This window comes from Dryas octopetala, chromosome 6, assembly GCF_963921425.1.
Source record: "Dryas octopetala chromosome 6, drDryOcto1.1, whole genome shotgun sequence".
Taxonomy (NCBI): domain Eukaryota; kingdom Viridiplantae; phylum Streptophyta; class Magnoliopsida; order Rosales; family Rosaceae; genus Dryas; species Dryas octopetala.
Genome location: NC_141371.1, coordinates 14,306,216 through 14,328,305, shown reverse-complemented (window position 1 = coordinate 14,328,305; position 22,090 = coordinate 14,306,216). Strand labels below are relative to the sequence as shown.

Here is a 22,090-nt window from a genome sequence, read left to right as displayed (position 1 = left end):
ATCTTCAAATTCCCCTACTTATCCTTTCACTCCCCCTAACCCTCTGCTGAACATCTACTACCCATGGTATGATGATGTAGCAGTTTTTCATGATCTATCAGATCTTCCTGTGCACACTACATATTTTGGGGACATCAAACACCTTTGGATCCTATCTCAGTCATGCTGCCTCAAGCAATGTAAACAACTGATTTTGGCGGTATTCCTCAACCATGGGATAACCTGTTTGGTGTACCCCCTCAACCATTTATGGCCAACGAGAGTGGCCTCCCACAAAGTACACCTAACAGCTTTGGTATCCTGCAGCCCACCCCCCGCTCTCCAAAGGTAATTTCAAATTTCCGTTCAGAGTGTACAAATGTTGTGGGTTGTGATATAGGAGAATCATATGTGAGCGACGCAAGGAAGGCGCGCTGATTTTACTAGGAAGTACAAGTGTGGCACTCATTGTGGGATGTGTCAATATGTTGGAGGTGAGGACTGTTCTGACTCATGGGAACAACAAACATGGCCCTATGGATATTGTTTATCCTAATCTCATACCTGTAGGTCTTCCTACTCATGTTTAGCCCAATGATTTGGGGTCTCATCTCTCTCACCAAGTTGTGTAAGACTCTTATGAAACTGGTCCTCCCACAAGATTGTGGACAATTCTGCCCAACCTTGTGCTTGCCACCTTGTTGTAAAGGATAGTTATGACACTACTAGGTCCACTGACCTAGGTCCTTAGCTTTGTATGCAGTAACTAGCTTCATGTGTAGCTGGATTGTGCATTTTTTGCTTATCTATGGAAGGAAAAGGGACAAAATGCTAAGTACACCCCTACTATCACTTGGTTTTGCATTCCAGCTCCTATTTTGAAGAGTTAATCCAACTAACCGGATTTTTTGCTATCCCTCCCTTTTTGCTAGTGACTTAGTCTACACTACTCCAATTCTTATCAAAGCCAACCAATTTCAAGGGTATCCTCCCTCCATTAAACAACTAATGTTTAGTTGTTTAAGCTATTAGCCACCAATTAGCCTCTAATAAGCTGTTAGTTGTACAGATTGAGGTGGCTAATACTCAATACATGCCAATCTGAAGGTTTTGGTGGCTGCAAAGATCAAATCTGACATTGATGTAGACAAGGGCTTAAGCAACTAACAGGAACTTTTGTTGGTGGTTTAGTGAAACTAAAGATATAATAAAAAACTGATTAGCCATGCCTTATTAAACCAAAGATGATTGGTTTGACAGTGATTCTCACCATTGCTGCAGTAGTTGGTTAAACATGTCAACTCTTTCACAAATGGTTTGAAATTTATATCAATTTGGTGGCAGCCTGGACATTATGTGCTACCAATATTGCCAACTAATTCCATATATGGTTTGTACATGTTCCACTAATATTCATATGGTGACATGGAATTACTAATACAATTCAACCCCATTTGTTATGAAAATTATTGGTTGATTAAATGGTTACACTAATGACAAACAGTGGATTCATTAATTGTTACTTCTGCATTGAAACTATTGTATTTGCTGAATTGATTTTGTGGCTAATAAAATCATCATAGAACATACATTCCAAAAAGACCAAATGGGAAGCTAATCAAATGGAACTTGTTTTCCAAACATAAGGATAAACATATATTCATATTGATGAGTGCCAGAGGAATTACAAACATTGCTGCAGCAAATGCTATCTCTAAAGCATTTTTCTAATATGCACAACCACTTAAAAAGTCTGCATTCACCAACCATTAATTACAACCTGAAAATGCAAGTTTCATCCCTCATGAAATTAACACAGCAGACTTAACCAACTATACGCTAGGATGCCCAAAAGAAGTACACTTGCTATTATATATTTGGCCAACAAGCTAAGATATATTAGCAAGTGCTACTATCCAAAATAAGTTTCAAAAACAAAAGTGTTGCAGCAGATATATTGAAGTCTAGCTATCACACACCTCTCTGGCAATATCACCAACTATTTCACTTCCGAGAGGCAAAGTTCCCCCCACTAGCAGTTGACAGCCTTTCGTGCTGACTTGTGCCTTCATTTGGAGAGGAGGAAGCATTCTGAAAACGACCACGATAGGACATATTTGTAGCAAATGGGTTATGAGCATCACGAACTGGAAGTGGTTGTTCAAGCTGTGGTGCGGAACACTCTGCTAAGACTTGTAGTGACGCACCCAAGCTTGCTTGCGTGCTTCCAGTAGGCGAAACAGCATTCCTGAAGTAATTGTCAAGAGCACTTGTAACACGAGTCTCAAAGTGCATCTCCATGTACTGCTGCTGCCTTTGCAGATGCATAATCTCCTCTTCATGCATGTTTCGAACTTGCTCCAACTCAGAACGGCATTGATCCATCGCATGTCTTCCTCTTTCAATCTCCTCTTTCTGTTGTTCTGATTCTCTGGCAGCTCTCTCGATTTCTTGCTCATACTCAGCGCGCAGAGCATGCAATTCCGCTGACAAACCTCGCCTATCAGACACAAACCCTGGTATGTCTGAGGGAGTGACCCCAATGCCATAACCCTTTACACGATTCCCGTGCTCTGGGCCAAGAACAGCAGCAAACACATCATTGCAATCCTTCTCTGTTAGCTCCCTACTATTCGGCATCTCTTGGATTGCACGAACCCTGCTATCCAAATCATCCTGTACATAATAGCTAAGTAATTTATAAACAATCCAGGCCTTTTTCACCACCTAAATCACATGTTGCACACACAATAAAGGAGGTCATTTACAATAAAGGAGGTGTTAGTCCCATCATGTGATGATTCACATTCAATGGATGTTGAAGAACCACGTGGCATCAAATAATCTGTTGGAGAGAAACAAGAGTAGAATAATTCAATATATGCAACAGGTTGCAGTTACACTCACCATGATTCTCCCAGATGTTGCATCAACAGGCTCCCCACTTGCCTTGCGATGGGTCGATCAGCTTGAAAAATTCAATCCGATCAGGCTCATACCCATGCTCTTGTATCTGCCAATTCCATACATTTATGTGAATAATATGAAATAAATCAACTGCCTCTGTATTTTGAAAAGCACAACTCTGTTTTTCACTTAGAAAAGGTTTTCAATATGCGCAGCCTATACTCACATATTCATCTCGCAGCTGCGCATATGATTTGGTCCCGGTTGTGTGGCCCATATTCAGCTTTGCACGGTTCACTATGTTAATTGCACGGCGACGCTGCATGTACACAAATACACATCTTAGTTTGACATAAACAATTGCATTACTGAAGTATAACATAATTTGATGTTAGATTTTGTAAACTAATCCAAAAATTGCACATGTGTTATATATATGTCATATATATTTAGCATATATTTCACATTTACTTTACACAAAGAAATTCAAATTAGGATTAATTTACCAAATAAAAAATTAAGTATTAGGTCTGCTAATTAGAAATTCATAAACTTGAACAATATTTCACATGCATACACTTATATAACTTGAAAATGAACTTACCATTCCCTTTTCGGAATCCCAAAATGCAACCAATCGTGTCCATTGGAGAGGACATACATGCTGGTCACCACAGTGGAATCTTGCATTTGTGTTCAGGTTCGGGTAGTACCAATCTTTGCGCAGGATGCACTTGTGATGCTTCCAACGTTCATTCAATTTTGTCTCCACCACGTACCGAATTCTCAAGGCCAAAGCCTTAGTCCTACTGTCATTCCAGTCAATTGTTGCCTGCACACCAATAATTTTGCATAATGAAGTAATAACAATCACTAAATAACAAATCTTGGTAAATTCAATGTGTTGCTAAGTATACCTCAATTTTGGCCCAAGACGTGTTTAGCACAAGCCCTCGAAATTGTCTCCAATCTTCCACATTAATTGGGAAAAGTTTGTTATCGATGGCCAGTTGGCCTAGGTAACGAGCAAAGCGCGCCACAGTTCTGCTAGGTGCCACTGCTTGCCCATACTTGTTGAACCTCATAATCTCACGTCCGGATATTGCCCAGTTTGGATGGTTGCGACCCCTGCGCTTCCTCAAGTCCACAATAGCAATATGGGCCTGATCATTCTCCTCTTCATCAGCCTGCCCAACATGAACCGCAACCTCTATGGGATTTGGAATGAATTGGTCATTACCAAGTGCCTGTGCTTGAATAGCATCAAAGGCTGCCTGAACATCTGCTTGGTTTTCTATTGCTTGGGTCTCAGACTCATTCTCCAAACCATGCTCACCCCCATCTCCAGTCCCTAATCCTTGCACATCATCGAGTCCCACTGCCAGAGGGTGAGGTACAGCTTCACTGGTTGTTTAAACAAAAAATAGGCACTCATCAGACCATAATTAGACCACATGCAATTATTAAATGTTTTTCATGTAAAAAACAATCTCACTGATGCCATATGGGATTTAAACATTTACCTTGTTCCTGCCATTTCTACCAAGTGCAGACACTAAATGGAAAATTAGCTGCACAATCGAAAGATATTTAACTATGTTAGTCCGAAATTCCTTTCAGCTGCCACCAACAAACAAATAATGTATTAACATTATGTAAATCATAGTGAGGTTATTTCAATCCATTAGACATTATATATGTATAACATGATTGGTCCTAGCATATATAAATGTCCTTCCATCCACATTCATAACCTTAGTGAGGTTCGGTCCTCAACTGGTGCGATCCGGTCCTAAAGCCTTAAAAACAAACAATAGTTCACAGGAGGTCCGGTCCTCAAAGGAGAGAACCGGTTCTCAATCACAGAAATGACATAGCGACTGACTGTAGGTCCGGTTCTCGACTGGTGAGGTCCGGTCCTCAACGCCTTAAACACAAACATAATTAAATATAGGTCCGGTCCTCAATGGAGAGAACCGGTTCTGAAGTCCTGAAATTTCAAAGCGACTTACTGGAGGTCCGGTCCTCAAATGGTGAAGTCCGGTCCTCAAGCCTTAAAACAAACATAGTTGACTGGAGGTCCGGTTCTCAATGGAGAGAACCGGTTTTCAACCCCAGAAATTTGAAAGAGACGTACTGGAGGTCCGGTCCTCAAATGGTGAGGTCCGGTCCTCTTGCCTTAAAACAAACATATTTGACTGGAGGTCCGGTCCTCAATGGAGAGAACCGGTTTTCAACCCCATAAATTTGAAAGAGACGTACTGGAGGTCCGGTCCTCAACTGGTGAGGATCGGTTCTCAAGCAGTTAAAAGAAACATGAGTAAACTGTAGGTCCGGTCCTCAAATTAGAGGACCGGTTCTCTGAAATGTATAATTGTAATGATGCCAAAGCCTACAGAGCATTACAATTGATAGAGTTGAAATGTGCTCTTAGTCTTCTAAAAGTAATCCAATTCTAAAATACATGACATTATTAAAATTCTTTTTTAAAGAAACATTTCAGCATAAACTTCTATTTAAAACATTGTTGGTCCACATGTCATGAATAAACCTTTCATCCAATACTTGTTACACCCCTTTCAGTGACATATATTTCTAATAATATTGTTTCATTACTTCTACTGAAGATTCAATCTCACTATTTAATTTTGTGTTGTCATTTTTGTATATCAATGTGTATAGCATGTATGAATAGGCCCTATTAGGATTTTCAATTTATTATGTTAGAATAGGCCCTATTATTCCATCCAGATTCATAACCCTAGTAAGAATCCAGGTTTTATGCAATAGACTTAGGCCTTGTGTGTGTGTGTGTGCAGGTTTATAAGAGCATAAAAATATTTGCATTTGGCAAAACACACTTTCAGTAGATCCTCTTCTAAAGGAAGGATACAACACAAATGTCCAAGATATATGAAGTAGATGCTGTGGAATCTTTAACCTGCAGACTTAAAGTGACATACTGATACAACACAGTTTGGTCGACTGTTACATGTGAGGGTTGCCTACAACACAGTAATGAATAAACTAAAATAATAGCATACATACATCAATAGCAGCACCAATAGTATTTAATGTACTCAAGAGAATCTTGACTCTACAACCAAACAAAACAAAAACCAGTTGTGTGTTAATCACCTGATGCTTGCTCAAACAAACTTTAACTCTCACCTTCACCTAACAGCCACCAGGTGCGCAGTTCTTAAGAGAAGACAGTAAAGGAGCAAATAAAGGTCTGTATCCCACTGAAGCAGCAGATCTCTTATATAAAGCCTTCAGCAGGGATATGGCCAAATAATGGCTTAGGGATGTGGCCCAAAATAATCCCACTCCTCTTTTATTTTAGAAATCAATTGTTTTTGTTAAAAATATAATATATTCCCATCACTTTTACAACATTTGGAGGTAAAACATTTGGGGAAATGGAGTTGATTCACTTTGAACTTTCAGCCATGGCGCCAAGTGGGTAAAAGTTTCCCTCCCACCACTGTTGTTGCACATCCTTCCACACCAAAGAAACCAACAGCTAAGTTAAGTTGTATACTAGGGGAACAATAGCTGTCTTCCACCTTATCACAATGCACTAAAACAAGCTGCGTACCTGCATGGCCAAGTTCCTTCTCAACAGTGGGTATGTATATGATGACATTAGATAGAATTAATCTGGTTACTTTATTCCACTTCTTAAAGTACACCATCACAACCAAACTAATAAACAACATCATACTTAAGAAAAGTCATCATCTACCAATAATTTATATTAATTTAGTTTTTATTCTAACTAGTTCTCTTAAGTATTAATAAAAGTAACAAAAGTAACAATTTAGTGTTTTTTTTTTGTCTCTGTTTTTATGCTGTCCAGTTTTCTAAATTAATAATAAAAGTCACAAAAGTAATAATTTTTCTTTTCTCAGTTTTTTGGCTAACTAGTTTTCTTAAGTACAATAAGAAAGTTGGTTTAGTTTTTTAAAAGTATGCTTTACCTTGACATTTCAATTGAAGTATGTCATGGTTTTGCTGTTGTGATGGTGTGGGTTTCACCTTTTGCAAGTTGCCTTTTGAATTACCAAACAACAACACATTAAAGTTAAAACATTTAAAATACTCCACCTTCATACATTACATTACATGTGACTCCCTTATACAATAGAGTGTAAGATCCATTACATTCTACTTCCCTGTTAATATGATCTCACTCTAGCTCATATGATTCATTACATTCCAATGCTACTTCCCCTGCCCATATGATCCCACTCTAGCTATTTTATTTAGCCTAAAGATCTAGCATCCAAATGGATACACCTGAGATCAACATATTCAGCAAGGATATCACCTAATTTCCTAAATCAGTTGGTGGTTTGCTGCTATGCTCCTTAGTCCACCATGCATACATATCTTCCACCTCCCTCAAATACATTTCATACTCACTGTCGGTACCGTCAAAAGAGTCATTTTCTGGGGTTGCAGGTTTAGGCACAGTCCACCTCGCCCTGTTTGCCTTCTTCTTATATCGATACCTTCGACCTTCACCCTTGGAAGTACTATGTGCAGTAGGTGCTGGCTGAGGTTGCTGTGGTGGTTTGGGCTGCTCCACCTCCACCCCATGCACTTGTAATACGTTGAACCATGAATAACAATCAACAGTGATTTCTCAGCTTTGTGCATGCAATAGTTGAGTGGACTGATTTCTGCTATTGACATGTCCACTCTATCACAGACGAAACAGTTAAGATTCCTCATGCAGAATGTGAACAGTTGATAGGCTCATGAGGCAGCTTTTGGAGTTTTAAAAAGGGTTTTCTTTTTCAGTTCATCTATATGATCAAAGCCATGCTATGCTGAAATACCTTATCAAAATCCACTTCATTTGTAATCCTACAATCTTGTTTGTTCGTGAGTGGATTTGGATTAGTAAACCTACACCAGTTAGTATGATTTCAGTTATTTCGGAGCCACAAATGTATTAGTTTTTGTCATTAAAAATTGATTAGGATAGTTCAAATGGAGTAAATATAGTTTTTTCTAAAAACTGCACATTGTGGAAAAAAATCATTGCATTGAACAATTTGTTTAATGTCAACAAAAAAAACCTCTTTCTTATCGGTGTTGTGATAGGCAATGGGGATAGAGAATAACACAACAAACAAAGAAATGCACATAACCTGTACATATAAGTAAAGACATTTCATTACCCTTCGAAGAAATATATAGCATTTAATAGAAAACATACATAACAAAACACTTTGAGTTCCCACTAAATTGTAGACTACAGACAACACCACCTTAGTCAGACCAATTTTTTCCGTAACTATCAGTCTCATCAATTGATAAAGCCACACTATCATTACAATCATCGATCCATGAAGGCCTATCATGAGATATATTAGTGGGAGATTTTGCATTTGAATGTTCTGCTTTCTCAATAGTGTGGGCGCTGTGACTAGGGGTTCGAGAATAACGAGCAGTGCTTACAAGGTTTTTCTCAACATAGGGAATTAGTTTGGCAGGGGATTGATCTATGTTAGCTTTTTGTACTAACCTTTCAGCCGAATATTGCCCACCAGGAATTGGTTCTCCAAAGCAGTTTGTGTCACCTTGCCCATTCCGGTGAGGAAGAACATGGCGCGTTTGAGGTACCCAAGTGGCCAGCACGGAGTTTTTAAAATCCCTTTCTTCATGAGGGTTTTCACTTGAATCGGTTTGGGAGCAGGCATCCAAAACTGGTGTATCATAACAAGGGTCTTCAAACCATAGCTCACGATAGACATTGGGGTTTACTGGGGTCCTAACTTCCTTAGACATGGTTATGTTCTTTGTGGTTACTGGTGGAGTAATTTTGAGACTACCATCAGCAGACAACACTAGTGATTTATATAGAAGCTATGTTTGTGTTGAGGTATGGTGTAATAGTGAATAAAACAGCAGATATGTATGTGTAGGCTATACACCTTAGACTACTAAATTTTAGTCAGGTCGTGCATGTGGAATCTCAACACTACTTTGTCTGCAACATCACCCTCAATCAACTCAATATTGCTATTTTTCAACTGAACACTCATATTAAAACTGGAGTGATAGGGACTGATAGTGAATTCATGGCAGGGGAATATTGTACTTGCTAGCCTTTCAGTCAATTGGTGGTACAGTTTATTTTCATAGACTTAATCTCAGAGGTCTTTTTAGTATCTTAGGCTCAAATTGTTTTCTAATTTTGTAAGACTATAAGCTTTGAAATAGGCACAATGCGAAGGACCCTAAAGCACTAATACTTGCATACCAATATTTTTACATACCATTTAGAATATAGCATAAATTTGTGTAAAATCAAACTCTAATTTTGACTGTAGACAACTGATTTACTGTAATTTAGGGTAAGACATAATATATAAGGAATCCGAAAACAAGTGTAGGGACTCAAACTTGAAGAAGAAGGCACCTCGTTGTTGTTGGTTCTCTCGTTTGTACCTCAATGGAGGCGATAGGTTCTAAAGGCCATAAATTTCAAAGCGACTGACTGGAGGTCCGGTCTTCAACACTTAAAGACAAACACGATTTTACTGGAGGTCCGGTCCTCAAGAATGAGGTCCGGTCCTCAATTCTTAAAAATTAACACGAGCTTACTGGCTGTCCGGTACTCAAGAATGAGGTCCGGTCCTCAATCCTTAAAAATTAACACGGGTTTACTGGAGGACCGGTCCTCAAGTATGAGGTCCGGTCCTCAATCCTTAAAAATTAACACGGGTTTACTGGAGGTCCGGTCCTCAAGTATGAGGACCGGTCCTCAATCATAGTTTTCTCGAACACAAAGATATTTTCACCATTTATAAAAAATGCAATTTAATCTAACCTCCTACACTGCATGTGGTCTTCTAGGTCAACTTACTTTGTTAAAATAGATTGAAATAGAGGCGAAAGAGCTTAAGATGATGCGAGCATAGTACTTTGAGCTTACAATATTGATGTAAGCATATTGCATGAGCGTTTTGTCTAAGGAAATATCCAATTACAAAGTTAAACTTACAATCTCCCCCTTTAGCAATAAATGGAAAGCAAGACAGAGAAATAAATGGAAAGCAAGCCAGAGAAGATTCAATGTGAATTAAAAACTGAAGTGCAACAAAATATGACAACCATTGAATCAGTTCAAAACGATTCTAAAGCAGGTGAAGTAATCACTACATCTCCCCCTTTCTAACACATTAAAGCTTCCAAGCCTAATACAATAAAAACTAAGGATAAAAATCAGGTAAACGATCTTTTAGTTCGCTAAGGGTCGAGTGTATGTCGTGCAAATCCCCAGTATACTGCTGCTGAAATGCATCCATGCGGTTATCAAAAGCATCCAGGCGAGAGTTAACCGTTGAGAATCCAAGGTCAAGACGCTCCATGATGGAAACAAAGTCAGGTGCAGCAGGAACTCCAGAAGAAGACGGCTCAGAGGGAGCAGTAGGAGCTGGAGGAATCGGCTCAGGAACTTGAGCCACCACAGACCGGGAGTTAGCATCACTTTTGCGCATAACCCATCCGTCAATCGGACCATCCGGATCCCATAGTGGATCATCATCCATCACAGGAATGTCAGAACGTTCGGCAAGGCGAGTGATGAGACAAGGAAATGAAAGTTGAGAGTTCACATTTTTGATCGTGCGACCACATTCCACAAGATGAGTGAAAATGATGTCCTCCAAAGGAACGGGAACATCAGGGGTATTCAAGGCAATCATCAACCTACACGCTTCATCAGAGATGCGGGATTTTTGACTCGTGGGATAAACATTGCATCGAACAAACATAAATAGCATACGGAATAGTTGTGTGCAAGAACCAGAGATGACGCGATGAGAGGCAGGGGGAACGAATGTTGGTGCATCATAAAGAGTGGTGATAATGTGTTCCCGTGCTAAGGAAGAAGTGAACTTAAGAAACTTTTTATAATCAATTTTGCCAGAGGAGGGTAGTTTACAAACACTACGAATGTCATCACGAGTAATCATACATTTGTGCTCCCGAAGAAACACATGTGAATCCTTGGTTACTTTGAAATCGGGAGGAAAGTTGGCATAAAACTCACCAACAAGATTGATATTGTATTTAGGGAAGGATTCGACATATGGTCGCAGACCACGTGCCGCTAAAATATTCACGAAGTCAGCACTCATCTCTCGAATGACAATTGGACGCTCAGATATAAAACCTCTATCTTCTATCACCTCCCAACGGGCTTCACAGTCCGCATTGCGAAACCGTCTATACTGACTTGAGTCTTCCCTAGGAATAGGAGTCTCTTCCTGAGGTTCGGAAGAAGTCGCTTGAGATTTCCTTTTCTTAGCAATGGGCTGCTGAGAGGATGCTTTCTTAGGGGCCATTAGACTAGACACCAGAACAAAACAACAAGCCATACCATCAACCAAACAACAAGTAAGACCAACAACCCAAGGACAATTAAAAAATGCAAAAACCCATCCGTCAATCAGAGATGACAATATTCATAAGGCACAAATAATCCCAAGAAATTACACAAGGGAACCCATACCAGCAAACAAAAACAATGTCCCAAGCAAGTTTAGAGAAGCACAAATTGTATGTTTGGAGAAAGAGAACACATACCCGAGAGGACAAGCCATAACATCCATCGAACATATTCAAGAAATAAGTGGAAACACAAAAAAACAAGCAACAAAGAAGACAAAGCAAGTTAGAAAACATAAAAAAAAAAAAAAGTGCCGAAAATTTAAGGAAAAGGAAGAAATTGCCGAAAAATTAGAGAAATACCTTGGTCAAGAACAGAAATCAATGGGTAATCTTCCGACAGGGCCGAAAATTGAGAAGTAAGAAGAAATTCTGAGATTAAATGTGATTTGATGAGGGATTGAGAGGAGGAAGAGAGAAGAAAATAAGAGAGAATAAGGAGAAGAAGACCAACGCAGTGGAGAATGAGGGGGGCGCAGGTCACGAGAAAAGGGGGAAAGGAAGGAAAAAAGAAGAAGGGGTTTTTAAATTTTTTTAATAAGAGCATCGCGCCTCTGGAAGTCCGGTTCTCGAAAAGGAGGTCCGGTTCTCAGTCAAAAATTGGAAGCAGGGACGATGAAGCATCTCCCTGGAGGTCCGGTTCTCACAATGTAGGTCCGGTTCTCAATTGCTGCAGAAAAATTGGATCACCTCTGGAGAACCGGTCATTTGAGTTGGAGGTCCGGTCCTCAATTTTTTTTTTAAAACGAAGTTTGTGTAGCCCAAAAGGAGGTCCGGTTCTTAGTCAATTTAGAAGCAAAGATGATGAAGCATCGCCCATGGAGAACCGGTCCTCAAAAGGGAGGTCCGGTTCTCAATTGAAGCAGACAAAATGGGTCGCATCTGGAGGACCGGTTCTCTGAAGAGAGGTCCGGTCCTTTATAAAAAAATTTTATTTCATTTTATTTATGTAAAGTTTGTGCACTCGAACCTAAAAACCACTTAAATACAAAAAGCACCCAGTCCTCAACTAGTTGAAAACATTACGTTATCAATACAACCCCAAAATAAAAAGGCCAATTGTGATTTATACATCAATGACTCTAGAAATCGACATTTTAATGTGTTTGGGAGTGCATCCACCATCAACAGAGCGACATTGTTTTCAAATTTTACATTGCCAAAACTAACATATGGAGAATTATAACAGGTTTGGCCCGGTGACAGCAAGTACAATTTGTTTATGTGGTTCTGATTGGGGATAGTCGTTCATCAATGGTTGTTCCTTCGATATCTCCCCTTGGATTAATTTGATCATCACCTCTACAAATTTCATCCAAGGTTTGAACTCCGTAGACATCAGATGGAACCACAAGATTCATGTCATACAGATCACGTGGTTCAGTATCAACTATGACATGCCAATCAGGATCCAAGGGGTCTTGAACGTAGAACACTTGCTTGGCCTGTGTAGCAAGTACAAAAGTGTCTTTTGTATTCAATTTTTTTTTGAAGTTAACCAATTTGAATCCAAATGCATCAACTTTTGACCCAACATGGTTATCAACCCATTCACAATCAAACAATACGCATGTACTACCATCTCCAAAATCCAACTTCACAATATCTATTACGACCCCGTAAAAATCCACTAGGGCAGTTATGGGTCTTTGGTCTCTCGTGCTTGAGTAACTTGGTGTATTGGCAGCCACAAAGATCCCACAATTTTGATTTTTTTTTCGTACATCCACGGACTTGATTCGGAAACGAAAACCGTTAATAACAAAACTCTTTAGATGCATCGCCCATTGAGAGGGGCCAAATGAAATTGCCCCTAAGTCTGGATGAACATGGTTCCCATTTACTAACATTGTTTCCACCTATATGGACAATAAGGACAACCATAAATAATCACATATTAAATTATAAGACATGCAATTAGTAAGGTGTGTGAGATTCAATCATAACTTACAAGTTGCTTAAATACATGAGGGAAAGAATCGGTAGCTTGAGCAGTGCATGTCATTATCGTCGTCCTCCGTCCCCTTGCAGCAAGGCAGGTTGCCATGTGCTCACTGCAGGGCGAGTAAGTAAGTGTCAGGTATTAATTTTTAGGAACTTGTATATGAACACAAGTTCTTACCTTAAATATGGCTCAACCTCAGCGCAATTAAACAGACATGAACGCCATAACTGCTCCCATATTGTGTAGTCGAGGAATTTTGTAGTTCCACTTCCCATCTGAATGCCTCTGCCTGCAAAAATTTCAAAGCCTTCACGTAATGAATGAGAACCGTCATTACTATTTCGGCCAAATCTATTTCGGCGAGTGTCAACATCATCCAAGTACATGGAGCAAAAAGACATGCATTCTTCTGCTATGTAACCCTCGGCTATACAACCCTCGGGTCTACGCTTGTTCCTAACATAAGACTTGAGTGTATGCAAATACCTACACCAAACAAAAATTTGAGGTAAGGTCAATGGTTAAACATGAATAAACATTTTACTCCATTGTTGTTATGGAAATTCAAGAAAAGCAAGTTGGAATCGTACCTTTCAATTGGGTACATCCACCGATATTGAACTGGACCTCCAATAGCAGCCTCCGAGGCTAGGTGTATTGGTAGGTGAAGCATAATGTCAAAGAAAGCTGGTGGAAAAATCCGCTCCATTTGGCAAAGGGTTAATGCAATCCGGGGGTTCAAGTCTATGAATGCTTGTGGGGTAGCAGCTTTGACACAAATATTTTTGAAAAATCTGCACATTTCAAGAATAATGCCAGCCACCCGTGGTGGGAGTATTCGTCGAACTGCCAGGGGTACCAAAGTTTGCAGCAAAACATGACAATCATGACTTTTTAGACCCATGATTTTTTTCTCCTTCACGCTCACACACCTAGCAATGTTTGAGGAATATCCATCTGGAACCTTAACATTTTTAAGAACCTCACAAAACATTTCTTTCTCTTTATTAGTAAGAGTATATGCTACTGCTGGCAGAAAAGTTTTGCTACCAATTCGGACTGGATGAAGCTCGGGCTTCAAATTTAACTTCTCAAGGTCACCACGTGCCTTCACCGTATCTTTATTTTTCCCATCCAACCCTAGAAGAGTCCCAATAATGCTATCACACACATTTTTCTCTATGTGCATCACATCAAGGTTATGTCGCAATAAGTTGTACCTCCAATAGGGTAACCTAAAAAACACACTCTGCTTCTTCCAAGGTCCCTGGTATTCTGGAATGGTGGGTGCAGATGCACGTCTTTGTCTCGGCCGATTCTTATTCTTCTTTTTCTTTCCAAGTGTGAAGCTTAAACCAGATAAATTCAGTAGGCATGCTTCCCCTGAAAGGGCAGCAGGGGCAGGCCTTAACTCCCACTGTCCATTGAATGCAACTTTTTCTTTTCGAAAACGATGCGTCATGGGTAGGAACCTGCGGTGCCCCAAATAACATTGTTTTCGGCTACAAGGTAAGTACAGATGCTCTGTTTTCTCCTGACATTGTGGACAAGCTAACTCACCTTTCGTGCTCCACCCGGACAAGTTAGCATACGCTGGGAAATAATTAATTGTCCACAATAAGGCTGCTCTAAGTGTGAAAGTTTGGTTGGTGTGAACGTCATATGTACTGACACCATCATTCCACAATGTAGTCAGCTCATCTATCAACGGTTCCAGATAAATGTCAATATCATTGCCTGGGGCTTTCGGTCCGGGTATGAGTAAAGACATGATTAAATAAGGTTGAGTCATGCACATCCATGGAGGGAGGTTGTAGACACAAAGCACCACTGGCCAAGTGCTATGAGAAAGACTCATATGACCAAACGGATTAAATCCATCACTTGCAAGACCAAACCTCACATTACGGGGCTCCAAGGCGAAGTCCGGATAACGCTTGTCTAACTCTTTCCAAGCAGGTGAATCAGACGGATGCCTCATAATGCCGTCAGTACTTTCAGTCTTGTGCCATGTCATATGCTGGGCTGTGTGCCTAGACATGAATAGCCTTTGCAGCCGTGTGGTTACTGGAAAGTAACGTAACACTTTTAACGGCACTCTATTTTTGTTTTCATTGCCTTCATCGCTATATCAAGGGTCACCACAAACTTTGCACACAACAGCGTCTTTATGCTCATTCCTATATAGCATGCAGTCATTCGGACATGCATCAATTTTTTCATAGTTCAAGCCTAACTCACCTATGAGCTTTTTTGTCTTGTAAAAAGAATCTGGCAGTGAGTTCACTAAAGGAAATGACCTCTTTAACAATGCCAGCAAGGTCGAAAATGACTTGTCACTCCAGCTAAAAAGACACTTTATGTGATAGAGCTCAACTATGAACTCAAGTTTTTTCATATGGCTTGCACCAGGGTATAGTTCAACGTCAACCTCCTTGAGTAAATTATAAAACCGCAAAGCATCTTCAGTAGGTCCAACGTGGGTTGCAGGATCTGAAGTGCTCCCATCATGTTCACCCCCATAATTATGAAATAAATCCTCCATAACATAGTGCATTTTAGAATTGGTGTGAGGTGTCATTGTGTTTGATTCAGCAATTTGCTCTCCGTGATTGGTCCAAACTGTATCCACATATCGGTGATCCATACCAAATTCAACCATATCATCCTCTACATCTTTACGAGACCTCCAAAATCTGTTGTAGCACTTACGACATGGACACTTAATTTGGTTATCAACTGCCACATTGGCAAAACAGAAATCCAAAAACGTTCGCAATCCATGGTCATATTGGGGTGTTAGCCGGTCTAATCTCACCCAACTTTTGTCAACACTATAACTCATCCTATAATAAGACACAATTGTAATTACCATAAGGTTCTATAAGATGTCTCCACTAACAGAAATTATATTATATATAAGCAAATATTAACAAAAATATTAAAAACGATATTAGTGTTGGCAATGAATACGAGAGAGAGAGAGAGAGAGAGAGAGAGAGAGAGAGAGAGAGAGACCTTAGGCAAATTATCTGCCTAACAAATTTAGTGATTAACTAGGTAATCATATGCATTTTAGACACAGAAGGCAAGGGCATCATAGTCTATACTAGTGGAACCTTAAAGATATAGTGGGACCTGTTTTCTTATTTAAAAATAACCAGGCCATGGAACCTGGTGTATGTAATACTTGGTACTTCTTTTGTAATTATCATTTCTTTTTCTAGTCGTATTGTTAACTTGGGTTTTTTTTGTAGTTTGATTTAGTGATGACTGATGAGTTTAGTGGACCATAAAATGGTAATAGGAGTATGTCTTGGGGTTACTTGAAGGTCCAGGCAAGTTGGAAATGCATTGTGGATGTAAACATCTAGTTCTCAGTTGGATAGTATTCTGCAACAAGGGTCTGTAACAACTCTAAAGCATGGTCCAATTTTCACTTGTGGGTTGAATCATGAATGAGAGCTGGAGGGGGTGGTACTAGTACTACGAACATGGCCATTGCCCTCACTTGGTCGAGACCGGGGCCCCAAAGAACCTTGTGGGAGCTGATGAGGCGCTTTCTAAGGTGCGTTTGCAGGTAATTTACAACAGCAACTTGAAATTATAGCAGCCACTTGAAATTATAGCCAATTAAAATAAATATATATCATATAGTCTTAACTAGTGTTGCAAGATATGAAACAGTACTAATGAGTAACTGAGCAATGAATAAAATTGTGGAAGTCATGGAAATGCAAGCAGACTATCAAGGACGTACTGCACATTTCATTATATTCTTTACAATCTCAAACAAAGTGGGACATGTAGATGCATAATAGTCCAGTGTTAGTACAGGGTCACTTGCATGTAAACTGGTGCTCAACATGGATAAAACTACAAGCATGAATTGCAGAGTGAAGGGTCTAATTAATAACTCCAAATGTGCATTTCACATAAAAACAAATTTCATCCCCAAACTTCAGCCACATCTCCTCTTCAGCGAACAACAAATTCCACAGGTCAATAATTAAATAAAAGCATAATGACAATAAAGTTTGGGGAAGAACCTGGGCAAGTCAGAGAAAGCAGTGTTCATTGGTTATATTGCACCGAACATAGTCACCCTCCCAGATAGTATGAGGAATTGCTGAAAATAACCAATTTACAATCCATAAATTTCATCAGTTGTGAAGAAATAAATTTTCTGGTATGATAGAGTTGCACACACAGTAAGCAACCAGTTTAGGAACCAATAATCATCCCTTGATGCTATTAATAAACCATACCCATGAAATAGTTGCCAATCAAACCCATGCTGCCAGACGCCTTCAGCCCAGAAATTTGAAAAAGTATCAAAGGAGAGAACAGGTTCTTAAGGCCAGAAATTTCAAAGCGAGTTACCGGAGGTCCGGTCCTCAAGAATGAGGTCCGGTCCTCAAACCTTATACACAAACACGATTTTACTGGAGGTCCGGTCCTCAAGAGTGAGGACCGGTCCTTAATCCCAGTTTTCTCGATCAAACACCAATATTTTCGAATTTTTTTAAAATGTAATTCAATCTAACCTCCTACAATATTTGTTTTCACATAAAAACAAATTTCAGCCACAAACAAATTTCAGCCAAAAACAAATTTCACAGCTCAATAATTAAATAAAAGCAGAATGACAATAGAGTTTGGGGAAAAACTGGGCAAGTCAGAGAAAACACAGTTACCTTCCCAGGAATTGCTGAAAACAACCAATTTACAATCCATAAATTCCATCAGTTGTGAAAAGATAAAGTTTCTGGTATGATAGATCTACACACACAGTAAGCAACCAGTTTAGGAACCAATAATCATCCCTTGATGCTATTAACAAACCTTACCCATGAAATAGTTGTCAATCAAACCCACGCTGCCAGATGCCTGCAATTAGTTCCTTCAATGGTTCCAAGGTGGGCGGCGGCTCATATTGGTGGTAGCATAAGTTGCTATGGATTTTTCTTTTCACTAACCATGTATTGGAATGAATTTTGGTTGTTTAACAGGGAAACAAAAGGGGGATCGGTCTGAAAACAATGGTGAGGAAGGAGAGAGTTGTCAGAAAACATAAGGCTACCAATTCACCAACGGATACATATTGGCTGAGCCAACATATCAGTAGCCCAAATAATGACATATTTACAACTTTAACCCTCACAGAAACTATTTTTCATTTTAGTTATAACTGTTCTAACTATTAATTAGTGGAATTAGGTGGCTCATGACAGCCACAGTAAATAATGCACTGTTTGGAGAATAACAGCCACTAACTCAAACATTAGTTTATGATATTGGTTGGCTTTGATAGGTATTGGAGTAGAGCTATTTAAATGTTTATCACTCTAATTTCCCTATGTGTAATGTTATATTTCAGTTCACCCTTCTCACTCTACCCAATGACGAGTCCACGTTATGAGCTACCTGTTTTGTAGCCCATGTGGAATTTTCTTTTTTTCTAGGTTACTTTCACACTTAATCCTACCCCAAATATTGACCCCAGCCTACTTATACCCAACTACGTACCCAAATTCTTCACTAATCACTAGTATCCAAAACAAACATTAGTCATCTTCACTCTTCAACTCTCTCTCTCTCTCTCTCTCTCTCTCTCTCTCTCTCTCTCTCTCTCTCTCTCTCTCTCAGTCTTCAACATGTCTTCTCTCCACTATCCAGTACGTACCACGTACATCTTCCAATCCAAGTATGAATTCTCCAAGTTTTTTGTGAAACCTGAAATATCTCTACAACTCGATCAACTTCAAGCTCCTAGGTAGTGTTTGGCACTCTCTTTTTTGTTCTCTTTTTTTAATTCCCAAATTTTAAAATTAGGGATTTGATTATTTTATGTGATTAAATTAGGGATTTGATGATTTAATTAGGACTTGATTTTGATTAATGTATTAGTAAATTATGATTTGATTATTTTGATTATTGTATAGAATTTGCTTTGTTGGTCATCTTGTGGAGTGCCTCACTTGTGGGGTAAGCTCATTATGTATTTATGTCCTCCCTGACTAGGTGTTTTTTTTTTTTATTAATAAAATTTACACATATCGTCAATTTTTTATAAGCTAAACTTAGCCCATCCCACTTTGGGATCCTGGATTTGTCCCTGACTCTACCATATTCCCCTACTTAACTTTTGTACATACTATGTCTGACCTTATTCTATGTATTCAGCAGTTTGTGGTATTTTATCTTTCATATTATCAGCCCCTAGTTCATTCCTACTTACTTTGACTGCCCCCTACTGTCTTCCTGATTTTTTTTTTCCATTTATATTTTTGGTCATCTTATCATGTAAGATACAGCTTCATTACTGTAATATGAAAACTGAACAAGAGAATATTAATTTTCACATGGTCAATTAAACTATACATAACATGCAGACAATTCCTAATTACACGCTCAACAATTCCCAATTATTACCTTTCATCCGTCCAAGGATTTGATATATATTATTTTCATAATAGAATCATGCACCCAGCAGCATGTAATGAGCTTTAGGGACCCTGATTAAGGGGATGGGCAAGCCATATATGTGTGGCTCCTATGTCACTATAGCCCAAACTTACAAACAAGAGTCCCTCTTATTGTAAACAAAAGGGACAGAATGGATCAGATATTAAAAATAATAATTCTTGTAGTGTGTACAAGAGTGCAATTTCCTTATAACAAGTGTAACTCCAGGTAAGAATAGTAAAAAATTACATATAGAAGGTGAGTCAAACACTTAATGTCAATTTCTATAACCTCTTATGTTGTCAAGTATTCTCTTTTAATTAATGTATTACCATTTAAGTTATTTCCCAATGGCATATATATTGTCATATATATCTTATTTAGCATTAATATATTATATATAGTATGGTATCTATGGCTTTTTTTCTTTCTATTATGGCATGTTATTTCTTAAATATTTATGAGTTGTTAGTTTACATGCATATATTCGTCTTATCATATATAGCATGGTAATGTTGGTTTTTCTATCAAGGCATATGTTGTATCATTTTTGACGAAAAATCTAACAGAAGATAATGGAAGGACAACATTGATGTGCAGTAATAAACATGGAAGAGTAAAGACTACATTGAGCGAAAATAAACTTTAAGGACCAAATTATGAAATAACAAACACAATCTTTATTGGTTCCCACGAGTGGTCTCGGGCGAATCACGGGCGTTTACGTAAACATTCTTATATCCTCCCCAAAATGAGGTGTAAATGCTCAATTTATAGGAAAAGTAATGAAACAACCGTTTGAAATTTTTAGTTAATTTTTTTTATTTCTTTTGTATTTTTTAATATTAGTATTAACTTATTAACTAGTTAGCTAGCTTAATTAAATTTAGGGCCAGTTTGGTATTGCTGTGTGAAAAAACAGTTGTGAGGTAAAATAACTGTGAAGTAAAGTCAACTGTAAAGTAAAGCAGCTGAGTGTTTGGTAAAGTATGTTTTCAAAAGTGCTGTGAGTGCAAAAAACAGTATCAAAGTGTTTGGTAAATGTTAATGTAAAAGTGCTGTGACTGTGTATAATTACTAAAATAAACATGATGTTAAAAGTGTTTTTCAGTTATTTGTTTGGTAAAAATAAAATGTTTTTTACTTGTTTTTTAAATTTTTGGCTACAAATTTTTATTAGCATTAATTTTTCTAAGAACAACATTATTAAATAAGTATGTGTATTATTTTTCTAGGTATATTATAATTTTAATCGTGCAAATAAAATATCATAATTAATTATCACAATATAAAATATAACTAACAATGGACATATTTTTTAATTTAAAATAAACAAATTAAAAAATATAGAAATCAATGAGGATATTATGGGTGAAATAAAATATTCATTGTTGCTGTGATTCACTGCAGCTTTCAAAAGCACCTAGAAACCTGCTTTCTGTTTTTGTTGTGGGGAGTTGAGAATTGTAAGAAAAAGCAGTTTTTAATATTTTTACCAAACACCAAAACTGCTGTAGATGATTGAGAATTGTCATCCACAGCAACTTTTGGGTCTTCCACCGCAATCCCAAACGGGGCCTTAGAGTATTTCTAATGAAATAATTAGGTAAAAAATAAATCAAATAAGTGATAGCACACCAATACCCACGTATAGTTAAGTGGGTGATTTACTTACATGTACTTAACAAATATAATTTTATTTAAAAATAAATTGGTGAAATAAAGTAATTATCCCAAATAATTTAGAGAAACGCTTGAATATACACCATAAAAGCAAATTGATACGAAATGTATGAAAGAAATGGTATATATATGTATATACGAGCGGTATCTCTGAAAAGAATGGTATATATATATATATTTGTTTGATCAAAGTTAGATAAGTAAATGATTTTTTATTTGACTAATTTTTTTATAAAGATGATCTATAAATAGAGGCTTAAAAAATAGATGGTTCGGATTGTTGAAAAACTACATGAAGTGGGCCTATTTGCCCCATCCCACATTTAATACTAAATATGAAATCTCAGACTTAACGTTTCCTATTTATATATATATATATACATATATAAGAATGCTCTAAAATTAACTAGTTAATAAGTTAATACAAAAATAACTACCATATTAGGCCCACCACAAAATGTAATCTCAAAATCTGAACCATCCATTTTTTAGGCCCTATTTTAAAGATTATCTCTGTAAAAAATCTCCAAAATTAGAATTTATTTAGCCATTTCATTATGATAACAATTATTTATATACTTTTATCGAAAACATTGATCGTCTATTTGTTTTATCACAATTAGATGACTAAATGATTTA

The 22,090-nt window shown here is 38.0% G+C and overlaps 1 protein-coding gene across 1 annotated transcript; it reads right to left on the bottom strand.

Moving 5' to 3' along the window:
• Positions 1 to 12,575: 12,575 nt before the first annotated feature.
• On the bottom strand, positions 12,576 to 15,341 carry LOC147282657 (uncharacterized). The gene is made up of 4 exons (XM_086248257.1): positions 13,891 to 15,341; positions 13,478 to 13,786; positions 13,307 to 13,409; positions 12,576 to 13,214 (listed from the first exon to the last, which is right to left on the bottom strand). Exons 1-4 carry the CDS (start codon positions 15,339 to 15,341, stop codon positions 12,576 to 12,578), a joined length of 2,502 nt encoding a protein of 833 aa, XP_086104383.1.
• Positions 15,342 to 22,090: the final 6,749 nt, after the last annotated feature.